This window comes from Falco naumanni, chromosome 6, assembly GCF_017639655.2.
Source record: "Falco naumanni isolate bFalNau1 chromosome 6, bFalNau1.pat, whole genome shotgun sequence".
NCBI lineage: Eukaryota > Metazoa > Chordata > Aves > Falconiformes > Falconidae > Falco > Falco naumanni.
In genome coordinates this window covers 71408058-71430632 of record NC_054059.1, presented here as the reverse complement: position 1 = coordinate 71430632, position 22575 = coordinate 71408058, and the positions used below count along the sequence as shown (strand labels likewise).

Here is a 22575-nt window from a genome sequence, read left to right as displayed (position 1 = left end):
TGTGAACACCTATTTGCAGACATCTAAATGTAGTTGTTCAAGTCTGTGTGCTGAAACACACCCGAGAGGTCTCTATTTCAAGTGCCTGAGGTTAGCTGGGAAGAATTTGTTCTAGAGCATTTCTCACAGGATCCCTTATGTCCCAGTATATGCCAGGTACATCATTTACCCTTGTATTTAAAGTAATGCCTACATCATTAGAGTATTTTCGATGGCAATCTATGCTGGCTGGTACAGGCTGTCTGCTTTTTCTGGGTGACAGACACATGTCTTTTGTCTTTAGAAGAGAGTGAAAACTCCACCCTTTAAGAGATTCAGCAGCATTTCATTCCAGGTATTTCTTCTAGAATACCGCCTGACCCGGCTCTCTGTGCAAGACACACTTCAGAAATGAAGGAAAAAATACACTTCAGCATCTACAAGAAGGAAATAATATGATCATTTTCTCAAGTAAGATAAGAACTAATCATAAAAAAATTCTGATTTGAATTGAACTGTAAGTAATTTTGAAACAGCCGTAGTTATTTGTTTGTGAGCCAGGGAAAACAGCATGCGATATGTCAGGCTTTGAGATAAAATTTATTGGTGTGTCATTGGCTTAAATCCAACATTATGCTCATAAATAATATAATCCTAATGTGACACATTTCTGCTTGAACCTTGACTGAAAATTATTGAGAATCATGTTATGAATTATGTAGCAGCAGTCACGCATTCAAGTCGAAAGGATATAACTTGGGTGAAATGCTGAGATGTATTTGTAATTAGGTACGCTGTCTAAAGACGTGTAGTTGCAGAAAGGGCAAGGTGTCTTTCTGTGGATCCAAAGGTGTACTTGGAGCCTTGCTGCAGGCTCAGGGTAATGGGCATCCAGCTTTTACTGACTCATCCTTCTGGGATGGAAAATCTGATGTGGTTGAATGTTGCTGTATCACTCTCTGGTATGTTATTAGCACTGCCTTTTGTCTCTTAATTTATACTAGCTCCATATGACCCAAGGCTCCAGACAAACCTTGACAATAATACACAGTCCAACTGCACAGCAGGGTGGGAGTAACTCAGTGTTGTTCAGTGGAATGTGCCTGACAATCCAAGAGGACAAATGTAGGGGTTTAAGCTTCAAAACGGTTATACTCAGACTCATCAAGTGTGATAGTTTTTGTCCCTGTGGTAGATAAAGAGATTATCAATTTCTTTACTTTCTGGAGACCAATAAACCCACGATCATTTTGCTGTGCTGCTTCCTTAAAGATCTGGTATGTTTTTTAGATGTAGGAGGACTTTTGGTAGGGAAAACAGTCCCTGTTCCAACCATTGTGAAGTGTGCTGCTTGGCTGTAGTGGTTATTTCTAGTCTACTACAGAAATGCACACCTGGGTTCTTCTCTTTTTTTTCCCCCTTACTGTATGCATACTGCTTTAGTCCCAGGCTGTCTTCTGGACAGAACCAATTGGTTCCCTTTGAGATGAAACCTGCATGTGGCTCTGGGAATAGTTCTCCCTGGGTACTGCTCCTTCTAATCATGCTGCAGAACGGCATGAATTTTCACTCTGCTCTATACTGTCCCCTGATATTCTCCTGGCAGCCTTGTGTCCTCAAACGTCCTGATGTGCTCTCATGCCATGCCCCAATGCATGCAGCCCCCACCCTTGTCTTATGCTTGACAGACTGACACTAATTTGAAACAAAACACTAAACTGAGAAAATGTATGTGCACACATATGTGCAACACTAATTATGCCTTAGTGCCATAGGTGGGATGTGTTTTGCATGGTAAAGAGAAGGACAGAGTTGTTGAACATGTTTCCCATGTTCGAGCTTTAGCTTTTCTTAAATTTCTGAGCTCTCAGGACATGCTAAATTCCAAAACCGGGGAACAGCAGTTTAGGATGATAAAGGAAGCCAGGCCATGAACCACCGGTGGTACAGACATAGCCAGCCAGCTGGAGCCGACTGTAGTGTGAGAATCCAGCATCTGTGAAGAATTTGTGACTACTCCTGACTCCTAACTAGGAGTGTACCTTCAGACAAAGAGGACTGCGTGTTAAGTGGAGACTTTTAGTATGGATTTCCTCTTGCTGGTCAAGATGTTCTGTGTCATTTCTTTTTGCTTTCATCAACAGACTTATGAATAGGTCACCCTTTCCTCGGTGCATGTGACAGGGCCAAAATGTATATTTTTATAAGGGACATTTATACTGAATTTTTTAAATCTTCAGTTAAAATACTGCCCCTTCCCTTATTCTAAAACTAATCTTGGTCCCCTCCAGGTGTTTGTTCCAGATTACAATTATTTGTGCTTTACAGTGCCGTAGACCAAACCCAAGGGTAAAGCAAAGATGTTTGGAGCCTTGTGGCAATTTTGTTGCTTTAACAGACTTACTAACTCTATACAAATCATTTCCTAAGAATTCAGGGTACTGTGTGGATCCAGAATGTTTTTGGAGCATGTGCTGGAGCTTACTGTGTGGATCCGTAATGTTTTTGGAGCATGTGCTGGAGCTTACAGAAGTGCTAGGTTGTTTAGAACCCGAGGCTGTAAGAGCATCTCAGATCTCAGCTGGTTGCCTTCTCCCAGGCTGCAGCCTGCTGTGAGTCTGAGGCACTTCACCGGTGACTCCATCAGTCACACTTGGCCCCCAGACCCCTTCTTATACATGGTTTTAGGAGGAGGGTAAATATATGGATTTTAACTGTTGCCTAAGCATGCAGTTCCTTTCCATGTCGATGCCTGTTGTTGGAAAGTGGAACAGGAACGGAAAAGAGAACAAAACAGGAATCATCATCATGCCGACATACAAGCCCATGGGTTTTCCATGTGGTGAATGCTGTATGCATTTCTGCGCTGCCTAGGTCAAAAGAGATCTAGCAGAACTGAAAACAGCTCAGGGGGCAAAAAAGGTGTGGGGTATCTTCTATGCAAGGAGCAACATGGTACACTGGAACTATTCAGTGTGAAAAAGAGATAATGGGGTGCAAGAGAGCTCTACAGAGTACCGAGGGGCGCAGGGAATGCAAAAGGGAACTGATTTTGCAGAATATTTCCTCTTGTAAGAAACAGGCCAGAGGAAGGATGCAAGTGGGAGCCAGTTTCAAAATATATCAGAAAGAGCTGGAATAAAATGAAAGACTATTGGTCCCCTTGCCAAAGGATTTTCTGCATACAGAAGATTTCTCAGGTTGAAATGGGGCCAGGAGAAATAGCTGGAAGAGAGATCCACTGAGAGTTATTCAAACCACAGCAGCCTCAGGAAATCCTGCAAAAGTCAGAGAGTAGGACTGTAGTACTGGCAAATACTGTGTGTATTTGTCACTTTCTTACTCTTCCCCGAGTGCCTGCTGTTGTCAGCTGTGAGATGAAGCCCTATTATACTGTATACTGTATACTGTATGTCATAAGTCACATATATCATGTGCGTATATCACCTATCATATCACTTTGCTTTTCCATTATTAATTAATTAAAACTGGGGAGTCACATAGCTTGAACCTGTGTGCTGATTTGAAAATGCAGTAATCATTGTTGAAAATGGTGTTGAAAACCATGCAGATGCAAGCCACAGCTGTCATTAGCTCACTATTGAGAAAGATTTGCAATGAGAAATAATAAATTAAAGATGCATGGGAATCTTTTTCTGCTGGACAAGTTTGGGGCAAGTTTTGCAAACTTGATATGCATTCTAGTAGTCACACCTAACCTGCTTTGAAGTTGTATGTCTGAAAAAACCCCAAAACGCCAAAGGAGGCAAAATGACTGATTGCACAGTGACTGCTGTAAAATAGGCAGCAGCTCTTTCTGGGTGCATGTCTGGCTTGTCATGGATGTAAGAGGTGTCTGTGACTCTGCGCTTGGGCAGCAGGTGGGCTGAAGGCATGGAGGGACCTCTTACTGCTTCCACGCTGGGGCAGCACCGCTCTGCCTCTGTGACTGTGGTACCCGAGTTATCCAAGCCTGGCTGGATAGCTACAGTTATCCCAAATACATCCATACAAGCACCTCTGACTGTGGTTTGCATAAGCTAGTTTATTATCTGCATCAGTGTTTGCTCTGTTGCATCTCAGGCTTGTCAGTCGCTTTTTACTGCTGCATTATTCTGAAATGCAATCATAAGTAATGCATACTTCGTTGCTTGTAAAAAAAAATATTAAAAAAATGCTGATTTAAAACCTGTGAAGAAAGAAAATTTCTGCTGCATACAAAGTAAGCGTAGCTTTTCTTGGTTGCAGAGTTGCTATACAATGGCCACATCCAACTTCACGGTAAAGATGGGAATTTCCACCTTAGATGGCTGCTGTGCGGCCGCCATGGTGCTTTTAAACAAATGACGGTGCATTATAGATATATTATATACGTCTACAGCATATTATGAGGGGCTCCCAAAAGCCAGCTTCAAGGTTGGAGAGGCTTTTTATTTAAGCAAGAGCGTGCTACTACAGCCCTGAAAGCAGCCGGAGGCTGTATACCTGGTGATGCCCTCCAGCTTTACATCCTGCCAGCCACTCCAGAGAGCACAGGGTGGTTAGAAGATGTCTAAGAAAACCACAGGGCTGGCAAGCAAGCGGGTCATGGACTTCGCTGTGCGTAATTGCAATGCCTTTGCCCAGTCCTCCGTGGAGCGCGGATGCTCTGCCTCAGCGTTTGTTATAGTCACTTTATTTTCAACAGCGACATAACATGGTTTGGGGAATGAGCACACGTCAAATGTGCATAAAGGGTAAATGACTAAGCATATATCTATTTGGCCTCTGTCTGTTCTTCTGGATATAAATTGGTTTTTCTATACCAATCTTCTTTGGCATTTTCTTGAGTAATTGTCTTTTTTTGGGGGGCTGGATAGGAAAGGGTTATTCTCTTTTGCAAGTGAGAACGTGCCATAATTTTATTGGCTACTAACAGATGAGAAAATAACTCTTGGAAATTCTGTGTTTCCATTAAGGACAGCTGTGATTCAAAATAGATTAATTTTAATGATCTTCTAGGTACACTTAGAAGGCATTTATTAGTTTGGGCTTGTATTGGAAAAGGGTGAAGGGTATGTTTCTGTGGAGCTGGGGGAAAAAGGACTAAAGGGCTGCTTGTTGAATTGGCTTGTTATTTGAATGTAATTATTTTTTTGCTCCTGAGCAATTATAGATTGTAAGTTTAAATAATTGTCAGGGTGCCTACAGCTTTCTATTGTTGTCTAAAATGTAAGGTTATAAATAAAATAAGTAATATGAGATTACCTTTTTTCTGAATGTGTCTGTGGCAGTTAATTTAACTTGGCAAGTTATCAAAAAAGGAAAGAAAAGGTAAGATTTCTATTCCTTGCAGTAAACAAACTTTGTAAACAAGTTATTATTTTCTGCAGCATAGCCCTAGAAGTGATTCTTATTTTGCTGGTAACAAAATGTTTGTGGTGCTTTGCTTTTATAATAGTAGAATATATTTTGGTTTCCTTCTGTATATTTCAAGCTCCCTGAGGCGGCTGAGAGATTAGAGAGATTTTCACAAGACAAGGGTAAAGCTTCGCTATTATTGCAGAGATGAATTTATATGAAAGATACAGTTTCAAGAGAATCAAATGGATTACACAGCCCTGATGACATCTCTTATTTTATGTGTACATCAAGTTCTACGTGAGTAGCAGAGCACTAAAGTGTGTCAAATGACCGAGGATGATCTAAAATGAATCTCTGCGAAGTGTTGGAACGCTTAGAGCAAAGGAAGATCACGAAATGATTTGAAAGCCTCAAATCAATGACAGAACTAAAGATGCGATGCTTTGCAATGAAGCAAATAATCAGGTTGATGGTAGGACCATGTAGCTCTATCTCAGTCTCTTTCACATATTATTGTACCAGAGGTTCTTTTTATCCCTAACAGACTTTTGAAAGGTAATATATTAAGAAACTACTCCCTTCTTCAAAGGAGATAGAAAGGTGGTTAGACTGAATTTATCTGTGCACAAGCTGGCATAATTTATTCTTTATTGATTGTATCCTTGGACATTCTGCTATGTTCATTCAGATTAAGGTTTAGTTCCATTTTTGTACACTTCAGAGGTGTGGAAAGAGCTTTTGATGCTTTTATTCACTCATCACATTTTCATTGATCCAATAGTTTATTTTGTAAGAAAAATTAAAAGGGGTAAATAGTTAAAGAATTCAGAATTTTGACCATAAACCCTGCCGTTTTTTTCTGTGTCCTTGGGACACTTCAGTCATCATCTTTGTGGACAAGAAATATCAGGTCCCTAACAGTATTTCGCAAGACCCCTCTTTAATTGGTTAGAAATGAAAGACATGCAATTTTAATCCAAATGTTTTGCACTTAAGGACTGATTGTGCCTACTTTGTGAACAGCACTTCTTTTCTGCAGGTCATAGCCATTTTTGGTGCAGTATTGCTTTGTATGCGATTCAGTTGTTCCTGAATTGGGAAAATGATGCCCAATTGTTCCCAGCCATGAGCATTCCCAAGTCCCCAAACATAAAAGAAAACATGCGTTTATTGGTTTCCAGTTCCTGAATTGTACAGTTTGTGAGTGCTCTTTCATGTTTGTGGAAGTTACGGGTATGAATGGCCCTGCGAATAGAGAACCAAGCTTTTGGGGAGGTTGCTGGTTTGTTCTGCATTTGTACCCAGAACCCAGCACAATGGAATTCAGATCTGTGAGAAAGGCTTTTATGTGCTGTGGTTTTGAAAATAGCAGTACCACTAATGATAGAAACAAGGCTCAGAGAGAAAATCTTTTACAGTCTGCATTCAGGCTTGAAATCCCGAAGCCTCCTCATCTCATTTTTCCCAGTTCTACACCTGTCTAAATATAATGGAATCGATTACTTATACAATGCCAAGTAAACAGAATTAGTTCCATTTCATGAATGAAACTCAATCAAAGAACACAATAAATTTTTATGAGATGGCAGTCTTCAAAAGTAAGACATTGAACTACTTTTGGGGTAAATTGTCTGTTTGCTGTTAAACAGTTTTGATTTCTCTTTTCCCGTGCCTAATCTTGACTGGTTCTATCCTCACCCTAACAAATACCAAGATCACCAGTTGGTATATCTGGCTCAACATGTTAAAGCAATCACAATGTTCCAATATTTTTTCTGTATTTTTCAAAGCAGTTCTTTATTTTGTCTTATTTTCCACGTTGCTGTATTGCAGCTATATTCCACTGACAGAAGACAAGTAAGATCAAAGTCGCTCCATTTTATCTAGACAAAATTTTACTGAAAAAGAAACTTTTTAAAGAAAAAGAAAACACATAGTTTTATCAAATGTTGTTTCTATTCCCCAGTAATCATACCATGAAAAAGATATTTTAAACAAAGACCTGATAGTTGGGATCCTTTGGCATTTTTCTGAAAAGGATTCTTTGCCTTGCTTTGGGACCACTCATACATCAGTGGCGGAGTGCTTAAAGTAATAATTCATATATGGTGGTTTGTGAGAGGCTTAATTATTGTGTGCATAATGCTTTGTTGTTTTTGGATGAAAGGCGCTAGATACCACTGAATTACTACCAAAGTGTTTGCTTTTTAGAGGAGGCAGAAACATGGTTCTCCAGATCCAAATGTCTGCTGCCAGCCTTCCTCCCGTGGCGTATTCCCATACTGGGGGCCTTTTGGAAGCTGGGACATAAAGCCTGTGAATTGTATGTATATGTTTGGGCCTAAAGAACCCTGCACGTCTTCCAACTCCTTTTAACCTTTCTCTCCTAATTAAGAAGATGCTGAGTGTGATTAATGCAGAACAAATAGGTGCAGAGCAGTGGTTAGGGATAAAGCCTGTACCCCAAGATGGGAATAAGGCAGAGCCACGGAAGCAGTGGGCTTTCCTCACTCTTACAAGATCTGCTTCTGTTCCTATTCATTTTCAGGAATGACTCACAGTGTTAGGATTTAGACCCAATATGAACTTTGTACTGGTTCAGGTGCAGCTCCCAGGTGGAAGTCATATTGCACAGTTGTCCTCCCAGCTCTGCCAGGTGGAGGTATCTGTCACGGGTATAGGGACATTCTGGGGCATCTCACAGGTCAGAACATTTGGCCTCTGCGGCTTTTACGTATTCTCCTTCCAGTGTGTGATAACAACCTTTCAGATCAGCATAAATTATTTTTCCAGTGGGCTGTACTTTCCAGTTTCTGGGAATTAGAGACAAGTAGTTTTTCAACAGAAGATTTTGATGATGGAATTTTTTTATTATGTGGACTCACCAGAGAACAGTTTTATTGACCTTCAGGATAAAACTGGTTTAAATATTCCTTCTTATTGGGTGGGGAAAGAATACTGAGGCAGTCAATAAGGCCATCTTTCAGAATGTTTTAATACATTGACTTGAGTATATCCCTGCTCTCTGCTGGTTAAGATCAAAATTGCATTTGAATAGGAATATCTGAAACCCTTCATACTATAGCTGTGAAGTTTAGAGCAACTGTGGTTTGTGCCTTATTAACGTTCGTGATATTGGCTTTGGATTTATTTAAATCTGGTTGATTTTATATTATTTATAACTTGTAACATGCTTTTATGATGGATTGAGTAAACACATTTTAAGAGTAATTTTCTATCTCTCTATTGCTTCTCCCAGTTTGAGTGCTGTTGTCTTACAGGGTTTTTCAAAAGTCATACTTATACTTGTGACATGTTATGCATATTTTTCGTGCTGAAGACATGGCAGTTTTTCTTTTGACAGTAAAATATTCCTTTTCTATTATGATAGTCTGCTTTTCCTTTTACAATCATTCTAATTTGTTGTGCAGATTTTATACAAACATACATACGTACACAAACATGTGCCCACACGCACTTTGAACGTCAGCAGCTACCATACAGGCATAAATGAGTTGCCTGGGCATTTGTTAATTTGAATGAACACGAGGCTTCTGCTTCTCTTATGGAATAAGAAGCAAACCCAACAGTTTCTCTGGGAATTCATGCAGTGTGAACAGAACACATCTTGGCAAAATGGTGAGCCAAGAAATTCCTCTTTAGTTGCTCTGTTAGGCAAACTGCATTTTAAATTTCTTGCCGAGGGCTTTGTTTGACTTGCCCCAGGCAAGCTGTTCAACATATTTATCAACCCTGTTGTAGCATTAGAGCCAACGCTTATCTAGGAAGATCATCCGCTTAATGCCATCTGTCAGGAGGAGTTTTATTTCTTTCAGCTGAGCTTGTTCTGTATTTCAGGTTTTTTTTTCTATATTCCTCCCAACCATTTCTTAGTTGATTGTTTTCCAGTGATCTGAAATATTCTGTGATTGCTCAAATATTCTGTGATTGCTGCGTGTTAAACCCCTAATGACATCAATAATACAATTTTACTTGAAATCCTGATTGATAACATTAATCCTATATGCATCCAGATGGCTTACCAAAGCACCCTACATATTACAGTGTTATGTAAAAGATGATACCGCATTTCCATCCAAATCTGGAATTCTTTCCAGATTCTCAACAAGAATTTGAACAAATTCAGAACAAAGACTCCGGGGTAATTCATGCTGTATTTTTTTTACCTTGGTGCCTATGAGGACACGGCTTTGATAATTTTAGATTTTCAGGCCCTGATCAACTGTTGTGTAAGTGCACAGGCAGTGTGAAAGTCTTCAGCAGAGCTGTATTCACTCACTTTGCTCATACAGTTCTACTTCTGGATTTGTCTCCACCATCACCATGAAGCCCAAGGGTCTCGCATATTTCCCTGTTGAGAACAAAATCTAATTCTCTGGAAGTCTGGTGCTATGGAGATACATAAAGTCAAGAAAAAATGACTGTCACCAGGCATACAACCACTGTGCATGGACTAGATACAGACTGGATGTTCTTCTGGGTTGCCAGGACGTCCTGGTCTCCTGATTGTCCAAACTGGGAGGTCTGCTCGGTTCTGTCACAGCTTTCTTGTCGCCTGCTTGCCCATATTCTCTCCGGGGGAGGGCTCACGATGGTGCCTACCAAGGTGTCATCCAGACCTTTTGTGGTGAAGCCAAGGTACCCTCTTCAACCTGTGAAGTTCTAAAAATTAATGGTCCCCACCATTTCAGAGCACACAGCATAAATATCTCTTTGGCTCAGCACTTAGAAATATCAGTACTTGGACAGACTTCAATCAATCAGCTGTACCAACTGCTCTACACAATTTTTTAAAGAGAAAAACGCCAATCACACTCAGTATTTGGCGGCAGTGTATGAAATGAGCATTATTATATAGGTATGTAACTTGCTGAGGTTCAATTTATTCCTTCCAACTGGGGGGAAAAAAAAATAATTTCAGTTCAAAGCAGCTGAGCATTTCCTTCTCCAGATTTTATAGAGGTAACTAAATCAATCGTATTCAAAATTTGGGCCAAGTCCTATACTGGCCAAAAGAAGCGGGGATACTGGCAGCTGTGCCTTCAGCTCCCGGAGAGATGCTGGCTAGAGCAAGATGCATTGAGGTAGGCCAGTGGGATGTGCTGTTGGCTGTCCTTTACTGCTTCAATGTATAGGAGCAGCCTGTGCCCCCAGCTACTTTTGGCTGGGTACTGTAGCATTTGAGCAGCTGGCAGAATCATTGCTGCTAGGGTTTCAGAACATAAGCTGGCACAGGAGCCGGTCTCCTCTGTCTAGTGTGCTCCTGAGCTTTGGATAGATCCTGTCCTGCTACCTCCTCTGATCTGGGGTTAGGGAAGAGGTTTCCAGGGCGCTGCTGCTCTTTGTTCTCTCGGTGTACCGGCACATTTTATTTTTCGGAGTATATATTTAAAACTGACATTTCCCCCTTCTTAGTGGAATCATACCTTCCAAAATCCTGTTAACAGAAGGAGGAGCAGGATCCATATCCTTTGCCGTTCATCTTCTGCAGTGAAGCATTGCTATCAGCCTGGCATTGAAACAGCTTCTTAATCTGCTGCATGGAAAAGTGCCCTGAAGTGTGGGTGCAGGGCTTGCGGGCACTGGGCCAGGAAAGGCTTGGCACGCCAAGGAAATAATGCATTCATTCTTCAAAATATGACAAAAAAAAGAGTCTTCTGGATGTCCTGTTGGACTGCTGGGAGGGCAGGGGAGAGGGAATGCTTGTCAGTGAAGCTGGCAGGAGCGAAAGGTCGTTGGGTAGTCAAGCAGGAGTCAGGTTGTGTGTGCATCTGATGCCCAGCGGCCAAGGATATACCGCAAAGGTGAAGGACAAAGGCATTAAAAAAACCCCAACACCATATACGTGTACACGCTCGGGAGAAAATACGAAAATCAGCTGGTATATAAAAACAATACACCTGCTGTGGGGTTCTTTAAACGGAAAGCTGAGATTCCCTGAGGCACCAGGCGCCTTCAGCAGCTACGGAGCTGGGCACTGGACAGGCTGCCACGGGCGTGCTCGGCTGTGGGGCTGGCGTCAGGGTCGGGGCGCCCTTCTGAGGCACGTGTGCGGTTGGTGCCGGTGTACGAAACCGAGTCGTAAGCAGGGATTTCCATCAGGGAGCCCCTGTGGCAGCCAGGCATCGTTCAAAGGTGTGATAGGAGCGGGTGCGGAGAGGAGGATCAGAACAAAGGGCACTAAATGTCACCTCCGCCGGATTGTGCAGGTCCTCGTGGAATGGAGAATGTCTTGGACGTTGCGTAAATTTCAAACAAGTTTTCCAGTCTGTCTTTTGGTTCTGTGCGGTGCCTATCGCATGCAGTACGCAAAAGAAAGAACCTAACGATATTGCAAGCTATGAACATTATTATGAGGCTCGATAGCTTTGTAATTAGTCATTTTGCTTAGGATTCGTCGAGCTTATGCTCCAGCATAGACTTCTACAACTGAGCCCATCATGCTGGACTCTTTGTAGTTGTGGAAGAGAAACAGGCAACTTTCAGACAACTCACTGTGTTTTGCGGGCTTTGATTCAGCTTCAGTTTCAGAGACATTCAGGTTTTTGTAATGTCTGCATATGGGCTATGGCCTTGTTTCTCTCGCCTTAAAATATGCAAAATTACATTTGTGATGTCCAGGAGCGTTTTGCTTGGCCTCAGGATGCCTTTCAAGAAAGGCACGTGTCTCTCCTGAGTCCTGTGTCATTTATGTCAGCCTTGTGTAGCTAGATGTCTTGGATATCCTAAGGCATCTCAAATGACCCTGGATTTCTCCATTTAGGCAAATAAATTAATCCCTGAATGTATGAGCTCCTTTTGCAGTCATTAGAGACCTAGTCAATATGTTTAATATAATCTTTAAAGCTATTCATCTCACTAAACACCTGGGGTTCAAGTCTGCTTAGTTTATCTCTGTGAGTATCTCAAAATTATTACAGATTATCTTCAACAATGGGATGCTTATCTCTCTTATCAGAGTAAGACTTTGCTGTCATTATTTTAGAAAAATACTTATACAGCTTATTTCCAGCTTATGCTAACTATTTTTTACAAATACGCAAATGATCTGGGTTGCCTATGGAAACACATGTTCCTTGGCTGAGCCTAAGGCTGTATACAAAAAGAGTTGTTCAGAAGATATATATGTTTATGGGTGCATAAATTGAATAGTTGGAGAAAATGGATCTGGATGCTGGAAAGGAATAGGGGTACTAGCGTTTATTCCCAGATTGTATGATTAGTATTATTTATGGGGATGAATGAACCTTTAAAGATTGCCATTTGAATCTGTTTGGTTTTGAAGTTCAAAAGAAAAAAGAATCTTTCAATACCTTTTGAAATTCCAATTAAGAGTCAGTCAAAACCCATCACTATAAGAATAGTTTTTGTTTTACAAATTAGCAATTCAAAAGTGACAAATATTTTTAATGCTTCAACACTATTCTGCAATACCCGTTATGTTCAAATAATACTTTTTCTGGAAATACAAGTATGTTCCCCAGTATTTCCCTTTTTTTTTTTTTTTTTTACTTTCTCTTAGGAATGCCTCCGGAAGCTCTCTATCTAACTCTAAAGCTGCACTCACTTCACCAGTACTGGGGATTATGCAAATTATTTAATGAATAGTTTAAAATCACATTCATGTTTTCTAGTTTCAAATTATAATATGGGTGGCTCATTTTGCTTTTATGTTTCTTCTCTTACTGGTTTTTGCTGTTTTTGTTTTTTTTTCCCCCTCTGAGTTTTATTATTCAATTAATAATTTTATTTGTTTATTTCTTCATTTTTCTGATTAGTAATAATTAAAGTAACTTTTTTTGTACAACAAGAGCATGTGAAGTCTTGAACTGAGATTATTTCCCTCTTTCAGGAATCATTGTTCATGTTAAACGTGGCTTAAGGCAACCAAGTGCTCTGAAGAAGAGGCATTCCATGAACTGATGTGTCTTAACTCCAGAATATTATGTGGGGTTTTATTGTTAATATTTCTCTCCTTATGACAATTTCTCTGTACAACGTGGCACCACTTTAGCAGAATAACAAACATCAACTGCTGAATGTATTAGTACTGTGGAAAGCAATTTAGTATTGTATTGCTGTAAATTATGTCCCTTTACTAGCAGGTTGTTTTATTATGACAAAGATTTCAATTTTATCTGTTCTGGTGGATGTGAGGATTTATTGTTTGTGCAAGGTGCCAGCATACTTGAGAAATGATGAGAGTAGTTCACCAAGAGAATAAAATGTCTGTCTCTCAGAGGAAGGGGAGCAGAATGAATTCAGACATAAACTGGAAGAAGAAAAAGAGAAAGAAACCGTGATGAGCACGTAGGTCACTAGGTCAAATCATCAGGTCAGAGAGGGCTATGAGTGAGAGAATCCTAAATAATATGTATTGATCAAGGAGAGTCAGTGACCACTGCCCTGATCAGTACTTTCCGACAGTGCAATTAGGGATTTATTGAGCATTAAAATTCTTAAAATAAATAGGAAAAGAATGAGCGTTTCTACTTTGTATTTGAAGTTGGGCTTGTATCTGAACTCAAACATGATTCTGGGTTGTGTCAGTTTTGAGTTAGTCATTTGCACTGAGGTGTAAAAGCTAGGAATATGTTGTGGGGAAAATTTGGGGTCTGCCCTATTCCTTGGCATAGATGAAACGGCTCATTCACCACCCCTCCGCGTGCTTGTCCAGCCAGTGTTTGTGTGTTAAATTGGCTACAGGGTCCGTTCTACAAGGGTCTCCGCATCATGTGCTGCAGGCACAGCTGGGATTTTAGGCAGCTGGAGCTCAAACTTCCCTTCGAATATTAAGGATGCACAGCACTCAAGTAGTGTTGGGCTGAAGTTTATTCTCCATGCTTTGCATACAGGTACAGATCCAAACTTAGGATCTAACAAACAACACACAAAACAAAAGCAAGCTTTGTATATACATCTCTCTCTATATATGTATACAGATATAGATTAGATATACCTCCTGAGTCTACCCACTTCTGTGTGACTTCCGATGCCCTCTTCTGCTCTCTGCCTAATTCCAACCACCAGAAAACTACTGAAAGGTGCCTGCTTTTTCAGGAGAACATGCTTGGCTGAGCTCTGTCATGTGAAGCAGAGAAGAACCTAATGAATTCTGAGACCCCCAGGTTTAGACAGTCCTAAAATAAGCAAAATAGCTGGGCAGTGTTTGTAGTTAAATATCGAAATTTAAGGTAGGTGAGATTTAAGTGGATCCTGCCTTCTTCCTCTTTTGGACTTGCATGTCTATAAATACAATTTTTTCTTTTGCTGACAGAGTAAATTATGATTATCAGAAGGAACAAATTCTGTTAGACTGGATGGCCATGGGAAAGCTGTGTTCCTAACTTGTCACTATCTTGCAGTGGAATGGAATTACCTTTTTTTGGAACCTGTGATAGACTTGATAGACAATAGGCCTTTCACATAATTAAACAATTGTCTCAGTCATGATTTTGAAAAATTGTGTTTTCTCTTCTCTGTTGACTTCAGCAAAAGCAGATGCACTTTTGGAACAGATTCTTCATCACAGTCTAGTTCTGTAATGCCTCCGAAATGTCTTCATAGATAAAGCAGTATGAAGACATAGCCAAAATTTAGCTACAGCTCCAAGGCTAGGGATGAGGAGTAGAGAACTGCAGACAGGAATGGTGAAGCTCAGGGGTTTTATTTTAACAAAAAATTGCCCTCCTACCCCAAGCTGTGTATGCTTCTGTTTACTTCTGAACTTTGTTACTATATGCCTGTTCAGTGTAAAAAACAAGAATTTGCACATCACCCATGTTGAAGTATTGTTCACGAGTGTTGCCCACATGCTTCACATCACTCAGATGTGCTGCGACAGGAATTTTGGCAGGATGCATGTGGTACTTTTACAAGGAACTTACAGACGCACCTGCATTTGCATGCTGTTTTACACGTGTGTATGAGAAATGTGGCCAAAAATATGCTTCTAAGCAAAAAATTAAAGACTCAGAAGCTGTGTCTAAATTATGTGTTCAAAGGCCACCTTAACAGTGCACCAAGGAGTGCTCCCAGCTCACGGCGCTAGGATCCCTCTCCTCTGTGACTGGACTCTTGGGGTGAGCCATGAGACACGGGCATGCGCTCTGCCCCTCATACATGCTTTGACTTCTGCGGGAAGAAAACCTGAGCGTCAGGGATTGCCAATATTCTTTAGTTACGCTCTTGATTTGGACAATGATGGGACCACAGCTGCCATTTGTACTGTGCGACATAGGCAGAGTGATGTGCAAAATACGCCTCACCCCATATCAATTGACTAGACCTGGGGGCATCATTACTGGAGAACATCTCAGGCTAAAATAGGTAAAATTGTGACATCAGGTACAGAAATACACTCTAGTTTAAATCACCCTTAGATAGGAGATGTGCAAGCGCCTGCAAAATTTCTCAAATAAGAATTCTTGATTGCTGTCTACAAAACTGGGAGGGAAATTCAAAAAAGGTCCTACAGCAGTTTGCCACCAGCCTAATTTCACTGAGGAACCCAAGTAACAGCCGTAGCTGTCTCTGTAGTCAAGTGAGAACGACTGTGGTATGATCAGCAATTTATATCTTCTGTGGGTTGACTTGTCCTCAGGAGGTGCCTGCTTCTTCCCATGGTGTCCAGGAGCAGGTTAGGCTCCTAATTTATGTGGTTTGCTTGAGCACCTGAATTAGAAGGAGAAATCTGGGTCATTACTTCTGTAATTTTTGATGAATTCCAACTTTAATTTGAAATTAATCTCTGAAGTTTCCAAAAAAAAAACCAAAAACCAACCCACCTTTTTTGAGCCATCATAGTTGATAGAAGGGACTGCTTTGTTCTTCTAGTTGAAGCAACATTTCTGTATTTTTTTAACCTGTCATAACTGCGGCATCATCAGTAGAAAACCCATTGTGGATCATTGATTTCTAAGTGTATTTAGTATTTAGCTTATTTTTTACTGCCTTTTATTTCAAGTGTTTTAGCAAGGGAATAATAAAAGGGAGTATGTTATCACTGAAAGGGAAAATACATCGCCTATAATCAGGGATAAGCTAAACAATAGTAGAGTATACCTGACGTTTCAGCTCTAGAGAGTCCTCCAAATTGGAGCTAAATGTCGCTTAACTGTTTAAGCCATCAGAGAATTGTGAATGTTAGTCTTGTTTGTTCCTTCACCTCGCTTTCATACAATGTGCTTAATTCCTATTACCAGGAGTGTTTTGCTAAATTACACCTGTTGATGGTCAGATGTCCGTTGATAATTGGCCATGGGGGTGAATAACTACCAAAATTTTGTCTGAACATCAAATATCTGCATACATAAATCCTTAAACTAAAGCATTTTTCCTCCTGTATAGCATATAATTTAATCCATTATTACTGCCGCCTTTAAAGATTGCGTATGCCTGAAAGCAGAAAATTAAATAACTGTTTGCCATTAATACAAATTATTGTGTTTTGACAGCTTGCTAATCAATTAAAGTGAAAATGGTGCCTCACAAATAGTGCAATTGCCTTTCAAGTTTGGTTTTTTTTTTTTTTTATGTGCATGAAAATTCTCCTTGTTTGGGCCTTTGAACCCTTATAAGATTTGTCCTCTGTGGTATCTTGATATTAAGAAGCATAAATAAAGCTTTATTTGGGTTGTGGTCTGTTGCAGAATGGATTTCGTAGTATAGTTACCCTATGCATAATCTTAGGAAACATTTGACTATCATGTGCTGCCTATAGATGTTACTTCCACTATGGACTGTTAACAATTAAGCTGCCAGTGAGTGATTTAGTATTGAGCAGAGTTTGACATAATGATTTGCACTTTATGCAATATTCAGGTATGGGCTGTTTCTGGGGAGCTGAGAGGACGTTTTGGAGACAGAAGGGAGTCTACTCCACTCAGGTGGGTTACGCAGGAGGGTATACTCCAAATCCTACCTACAAAGAAGTCTGTTCAGGTAAGTCTTCCTCTTTGGTTTTTAAGGAGTGTGAGTGGAATGCTGTTGGATTACGGGTGACAATGAAGAGTAAAAAGAGTGACTGCAGTGATTAGAGTGATTTGGTATTTAGTCAGCCTTGGTATTGGCCTTGAATCCTGAACTGTAATGAAATATATGGTATGCCCCTCCCATTGTTATCTCCAAATAATTAATGAATTAATGTATGTACAGATATTCTGAGAGGAAAAGAATACCTTCAGGAAATGAATTCTTTTTCAAATATACCAATGTGTTCTTTAGAAAAAGCATGGGGTTTGATTTTACTTTTGCCCTGTACCTGAGTATGAACAAAAATCAGAAAGCACACATTCTTTCTTTTCCTTTCCATGTAACCAAGAGGTCATATAGAGAAGTCTAGTTTTCTCATTTGCGTTATTATTAATAATTCCTTAAATTTTTGTACAGTTCAGTGCACAGCATTCTATCATTTCTACATCAAACCCTTGCATTTATTTTTCATTGCACTCTTATACTAATCCTTCTACAGTACTAATAACATGATCCAGTTTCTTTCTGTGATCTAAACCAGAGAACCACTGGCAGCCAACTGACTAATGTTGCTGTTAAAGCAAATTCCTGCTTTCCTATACTCCTTGGTGGGGAACACCTTGGAGGTTTTCTTTTCATTTGTTTTCTTGCTAATGCTTTTTATGCCAAATGCTGAAGTTGATGCACTGTTGTAACTGACAGTAGGTCACAGGGATTTAATAAAAAGGGTGTAAAAAGTTCAGTGGCACAAACAATGGACACTTTAGCAACGGTGCAGAAGTGTAGCAAGACATCCAAAAAACCAGAAACCATCTGGAAATAGTAAAAAATGTGGAAAAAGGTGTTTTAAGGTGGTGTAGAGTAGAACAGGATAGACTATTTCAGTTGGAAGGGACCTACAAGGATCATCTAGTTCAACCACCTGACCAGTTCAGGGCTGACCAAGAGTTCAAGCGTTTTATTAAGGGCATTGTCCAGATGCCTGTATTTTATAGACAATACTGTACTAATTGGAAATTGCCTTATACGTGCTAAAACCCCCATATAGATTAGGGTTAATTTCTGTTGGGAACATGCAGCAGTAGGCATGCCCCTGAGTGCAGATGTTCAGTGTATATAAATGTAAGCTATAGAACAAAAATAAAAGGATAACATGCCTTTAGCATTAACTGATGGATAGATACCCAGAACTCCTGCATCGCATAGCAATGAGAAGCATCATCTATGGCAGGATCAGTGATGCCTGTCTTGTTTATCCAAATTATTCATTACTTCTGAATACTCTGCAGTCTTGTATTTTGTACTTTCATCATTTGCCTGCATTATCTGTGAGTTTTATATGCATATATGGTCCAAAAGCTATCTGGTAATTATTGTCCACTCTGTTTAATGGCCTGGGTATTAAATAATTAGATTATTTACGTGGGATAGGGATGTGCAGCACAACTTCTCTTTCCCAACAGAGTCACAGCTCCTGTACACTGAGGGTTGTTATGATGGACTGTTGAGTGTTTCCCCTAAGATACTGAGTGCTGGCTGTTGGCCAAGGGGAGATACAATCAGAGGAAAAGATGGTGTAGCCAGGAAAGTAGAAAAAATGTACCATCCTTTCAATTCTGTGCAGTATAAGCTAGTTTTATATTTCAGAATAGCTCCATAGTATTGTGAGCTTTGCATTTGATTGAGATAAAAAAGCTTTTTGTAGCTACTTTATGTGCTGTATTTTATTAATAGTGAAAAAAAAAATGGTAATTAAATAATAAGAATGCTGGAATAAAGAAATGGGAAAAATCTTTGAAGTCTATTTTCGGATAGTTTTTTTAGTTAGATTTGTAGTGCAAAAACACAGCTGAGGTTATTTTTCTAGTGCTTGTTTTTATACACATTTGCATTATAGATGTTTATATGCCTCCAGATGCTGGACACTGGAGGATTTTTTTGCTCAGAGATAGCCAGAAGCATAAGCACATATTTCATAGCCTTGTCTGTGTGAACATAAATGGGATACGTATGTGCTGCATGCTTCTGTTCCTAGCTGTGTAGCTGAGCTGAGTTGGAGAATTTACTGATTTCTACATGCTATGGTTTTTCTGCTTAGCTTCCTCTAGCCCTGTATTATTCTGATCTTACTCTGATTATTATTTTTTTTGGCAGGTATTATTTTATCTTTAAACTTACTTTTGGGAAGTGTTTTTAAGAGAGTTCCCAGTACCTCTGCATAGATATTGCTGTCTGACTGCCATAGTTTTCACTAGGAAGAACAATTCTTTTGAAATAATAGACTTCACTTATGCACTGTGTGATTGCCACTTGCTTTTTCCTCTGTTCTGGCAGGATCATATCTATGGTAAACATTTAACAGTCATGTCCTCTAAATCTAGCTCTCGAAAGGACATCAGAGCCATCTAAACAGTCCAGCAAGTCTTTGAGCTTTGCTTTCAGCCCATGCTGAACTGTGCAGGAGAGTTATTTTAACCCAACACTTTTCTGGCACTCTACTCAGAAGAAAACAAGCAAAAGTTCTTTGGAGGAAACATTTAACACTTCTTCTAAAAGCACATTGTCAGCTAGGCCTCAGGCAAAATGGTGTGGATTTACTCTTTTCTCCATGCTAAGGTCACTCAAAACACATCAGACGATGGTGGTTTTTTGATTCAGTTGCCTAAATGTAGGATTTCATGCCTTTTGAGATGTCTGGGAATATGCCATGTGCCACGCTATAGTCACATCTGGCAGTTTTTTGTGGATGACCCAGCTGCCCTTGGACATCTCCAAAGTAACTGGATGCTTATATGTGAACAACTAATTAAAATCTAAGATATCTATATGTACATTTGCTATCCATGATTCTATTGGAGCTAAAGACACAGGCCATGCACTGTTAATTTATGTGCATATGCACTGCCTACATCTCATGGAGGCAGGGGAATGTGTGCCTGCTGAGGCATAAGATTTTCCAATCTCTTGTTCTTGGAGATTCTTGGATGCATGCGCTGTTTTTGATCAGGTATCGATCATCTGATCCATACACATTATATATCATAGAACATAAAAATGTAGAATGGTTTGGGTTGGAAGGGACTTTTAAAGATCATCTGGTTCCACCCTCCCCCTGCTGTGGGCAAGGATGTCTTTCACTAGATCGAGTTCCTCAAAGCCTCCAACATGACCTTGAATACTTCCAGTGCCACGACATCCACAAATTCTCTGGGCGACCTGTTCCAGTTTCTGACCACCCTGACTGTAAAAAATTTCTTCCTTATATCTAATCTAAATCTACCCTCTTTCAGTGTAAAACCATTACCACTTCTTCTGTCACTACAGACCTTGGTAAAAAGTCCTTCTTCATCTTTCTAATGAGCCACTCGGTAGATTGAGGAGCTGCGGTAAGGTCTGCCCAGCGCCTTCTCTTCTCCAGATTGAACAGCAACTCTCTCAACCTTTCTTTGTAGGAGAGGTAGTCCAGTCTTTTGACCATTTTGGTGGCCCTCCTCTGGACTGGCTCAGACAGGCCCATGTCTCTCTTGTGCTGCAGACCCCAGAGCTGGATGCAGCGCTTCAGGTGGGGTCTCACAAGAGTAAAGTAGAGGCAGAGAATGGTGTCCCTCAGCCTGCTGGCCACGCTTGGTTTTATGCAGCCCAGGATACAGCTGGCTATCTATCTGGACTGCAAGCATACATTGCTTGCTCGTGTCTAGTTTTCCATCTGCCAGTATCTCCAAGTCCTTCCCTGCAGGGCTGCTCTCAGTCCATTTATCGCTCGGTCTGTATCGATACTGTTGACTGCCTTGACCCAGGTGCAGGACCTCACGCTTGGCCTCGGTGAACTTCATGAGGTTCATGTTGACCCACTTCTCAAGCCTGTCAGGGTCCCTCTGGGTGGTGACCCTTCCCTCAAGCATACCAGCTGCACACTCAGCTCGTATTACCCGCGGACTTGATGAGGGTGTGCTCAATCCCACTGTCTGTCATTAATAAAGATATTGAACAGTCCTGGTGCCCATACAGAGCCCTGAGGGGCACCACTTGTTCCTGGTCTCTGTTTGCTCACTGAGCTGTGACTGCATCTCTTTGGGTGCAGCCATGCGGTCCCTTCCTCACCCATTGAACAGCCCATCCATCAAACCAATCTCTCTCCAGTTTAGAGATGAGGATGTTGTGTGGGACCGTGCCAAAGGCCTTATAGAAGCGAGAGACATCTTTTGCTCTTCCCTTACCCACCCTCACAGTCATTTCGTGATGGAAGGCCACCAGATTAGTCAGATGAGTTATCCATCAGCTTTCTGCTTGGAAAGCTGATCTTCCTTGCACTGCAAGACATAAAGTTCCTGCTTGCTGATGTACCAGCAGCCAAAAGGGACAGGAGTATGTTCTGTGTACAGTGGCTTATAGAGCCCACAAAGGATTTTGTCTTACTGTGTATTTAGGATGTTCCATAGTGATCTTAAATAATTCTTTGTTTGGAGACCTCTGAGGACGACATTTCCTTAAATACAACTGATCTTACTGTATTGAGGAATTACTGAGGTGGAGACTTGGACCACATTGATTGCAATTTAATATTCCGCTTCACTCTTTATACTATGTTTGTTAGTTCTGAGTAAGCATCTTCTATAGAAAACAAGAAAATTATGTTTCTTTTCTTCATGCTTTTAGTTGATTTTCTAGAAAGGAAGTGTTGTGTTGCTTCAAGTGAACACAGGCCTGTTTTCCACACCCGCGGTGTTGCAGTCTTCTGCCATCATCTTGATTGGATGGACTTCACCGGGAAGCAGAAGTGATCTGCAGCCCTCGTACTAAGCTGTGTGAGGGGACACCATTTCTCTTACAGCACCCAGGTGATGGCTGTCCTGTTACAACACTGTGTTGGTACCCCAGGAAAACTCAAGCTTCTAAGGGCAAGCCTCCAGCCTCCTACGCTTTGAACAGCAGCGTGATTCACATCTCCACTGGGGCATGGGGAAAGTCACGATTCTGCTTGAAGGGGTTAGATTGGTGTTACCCTGATCAGATGTGGGACAGGTCATTTGAAGATTCTCCTATCAGTTGGTGCGGTATTGCCCTGTTGAATTGATGTTTAGGAGATAATTGAGTTACTTTGAAGCTTATGAATACAGTGCTGGAAAATCAGTTTTACATTTTATGGTGACAACCATATAGATGAAAACCTGAAAAGGCGTTCTGGAGTGCGTGAAGGATTTTGAGCTATTTTCAGTGCTTTAGTCTAATACATAAATACACCATTTTTGGCCAGCATTA

The 22575-nt window shown here is 40.6% G+C and overlaps 1 protein-coding gene across 2 annotated transcripts in view; it reads left to right on the top strand.

Moving 5' to 3' along the window:
* Positions 1–22575, top strand: part of MSRA (methionine sulfoxide reductase A) — a 289926-nt gene that overhangs the window by 120769 nt on the left and 146582 nt on the right. For both annotated transcript variants that reach the window (XM_040597733.1, XM_040597734.1), the window contains exon 3: positions 17167–17286. In XM_040597733.1, coding sequence (XP_040453667.1) covers positions 17167–17286 — 120 coding nt within the window. The remainder of the gene's footprint in view (positions 1–17166; positions 17287–22575) is intronic.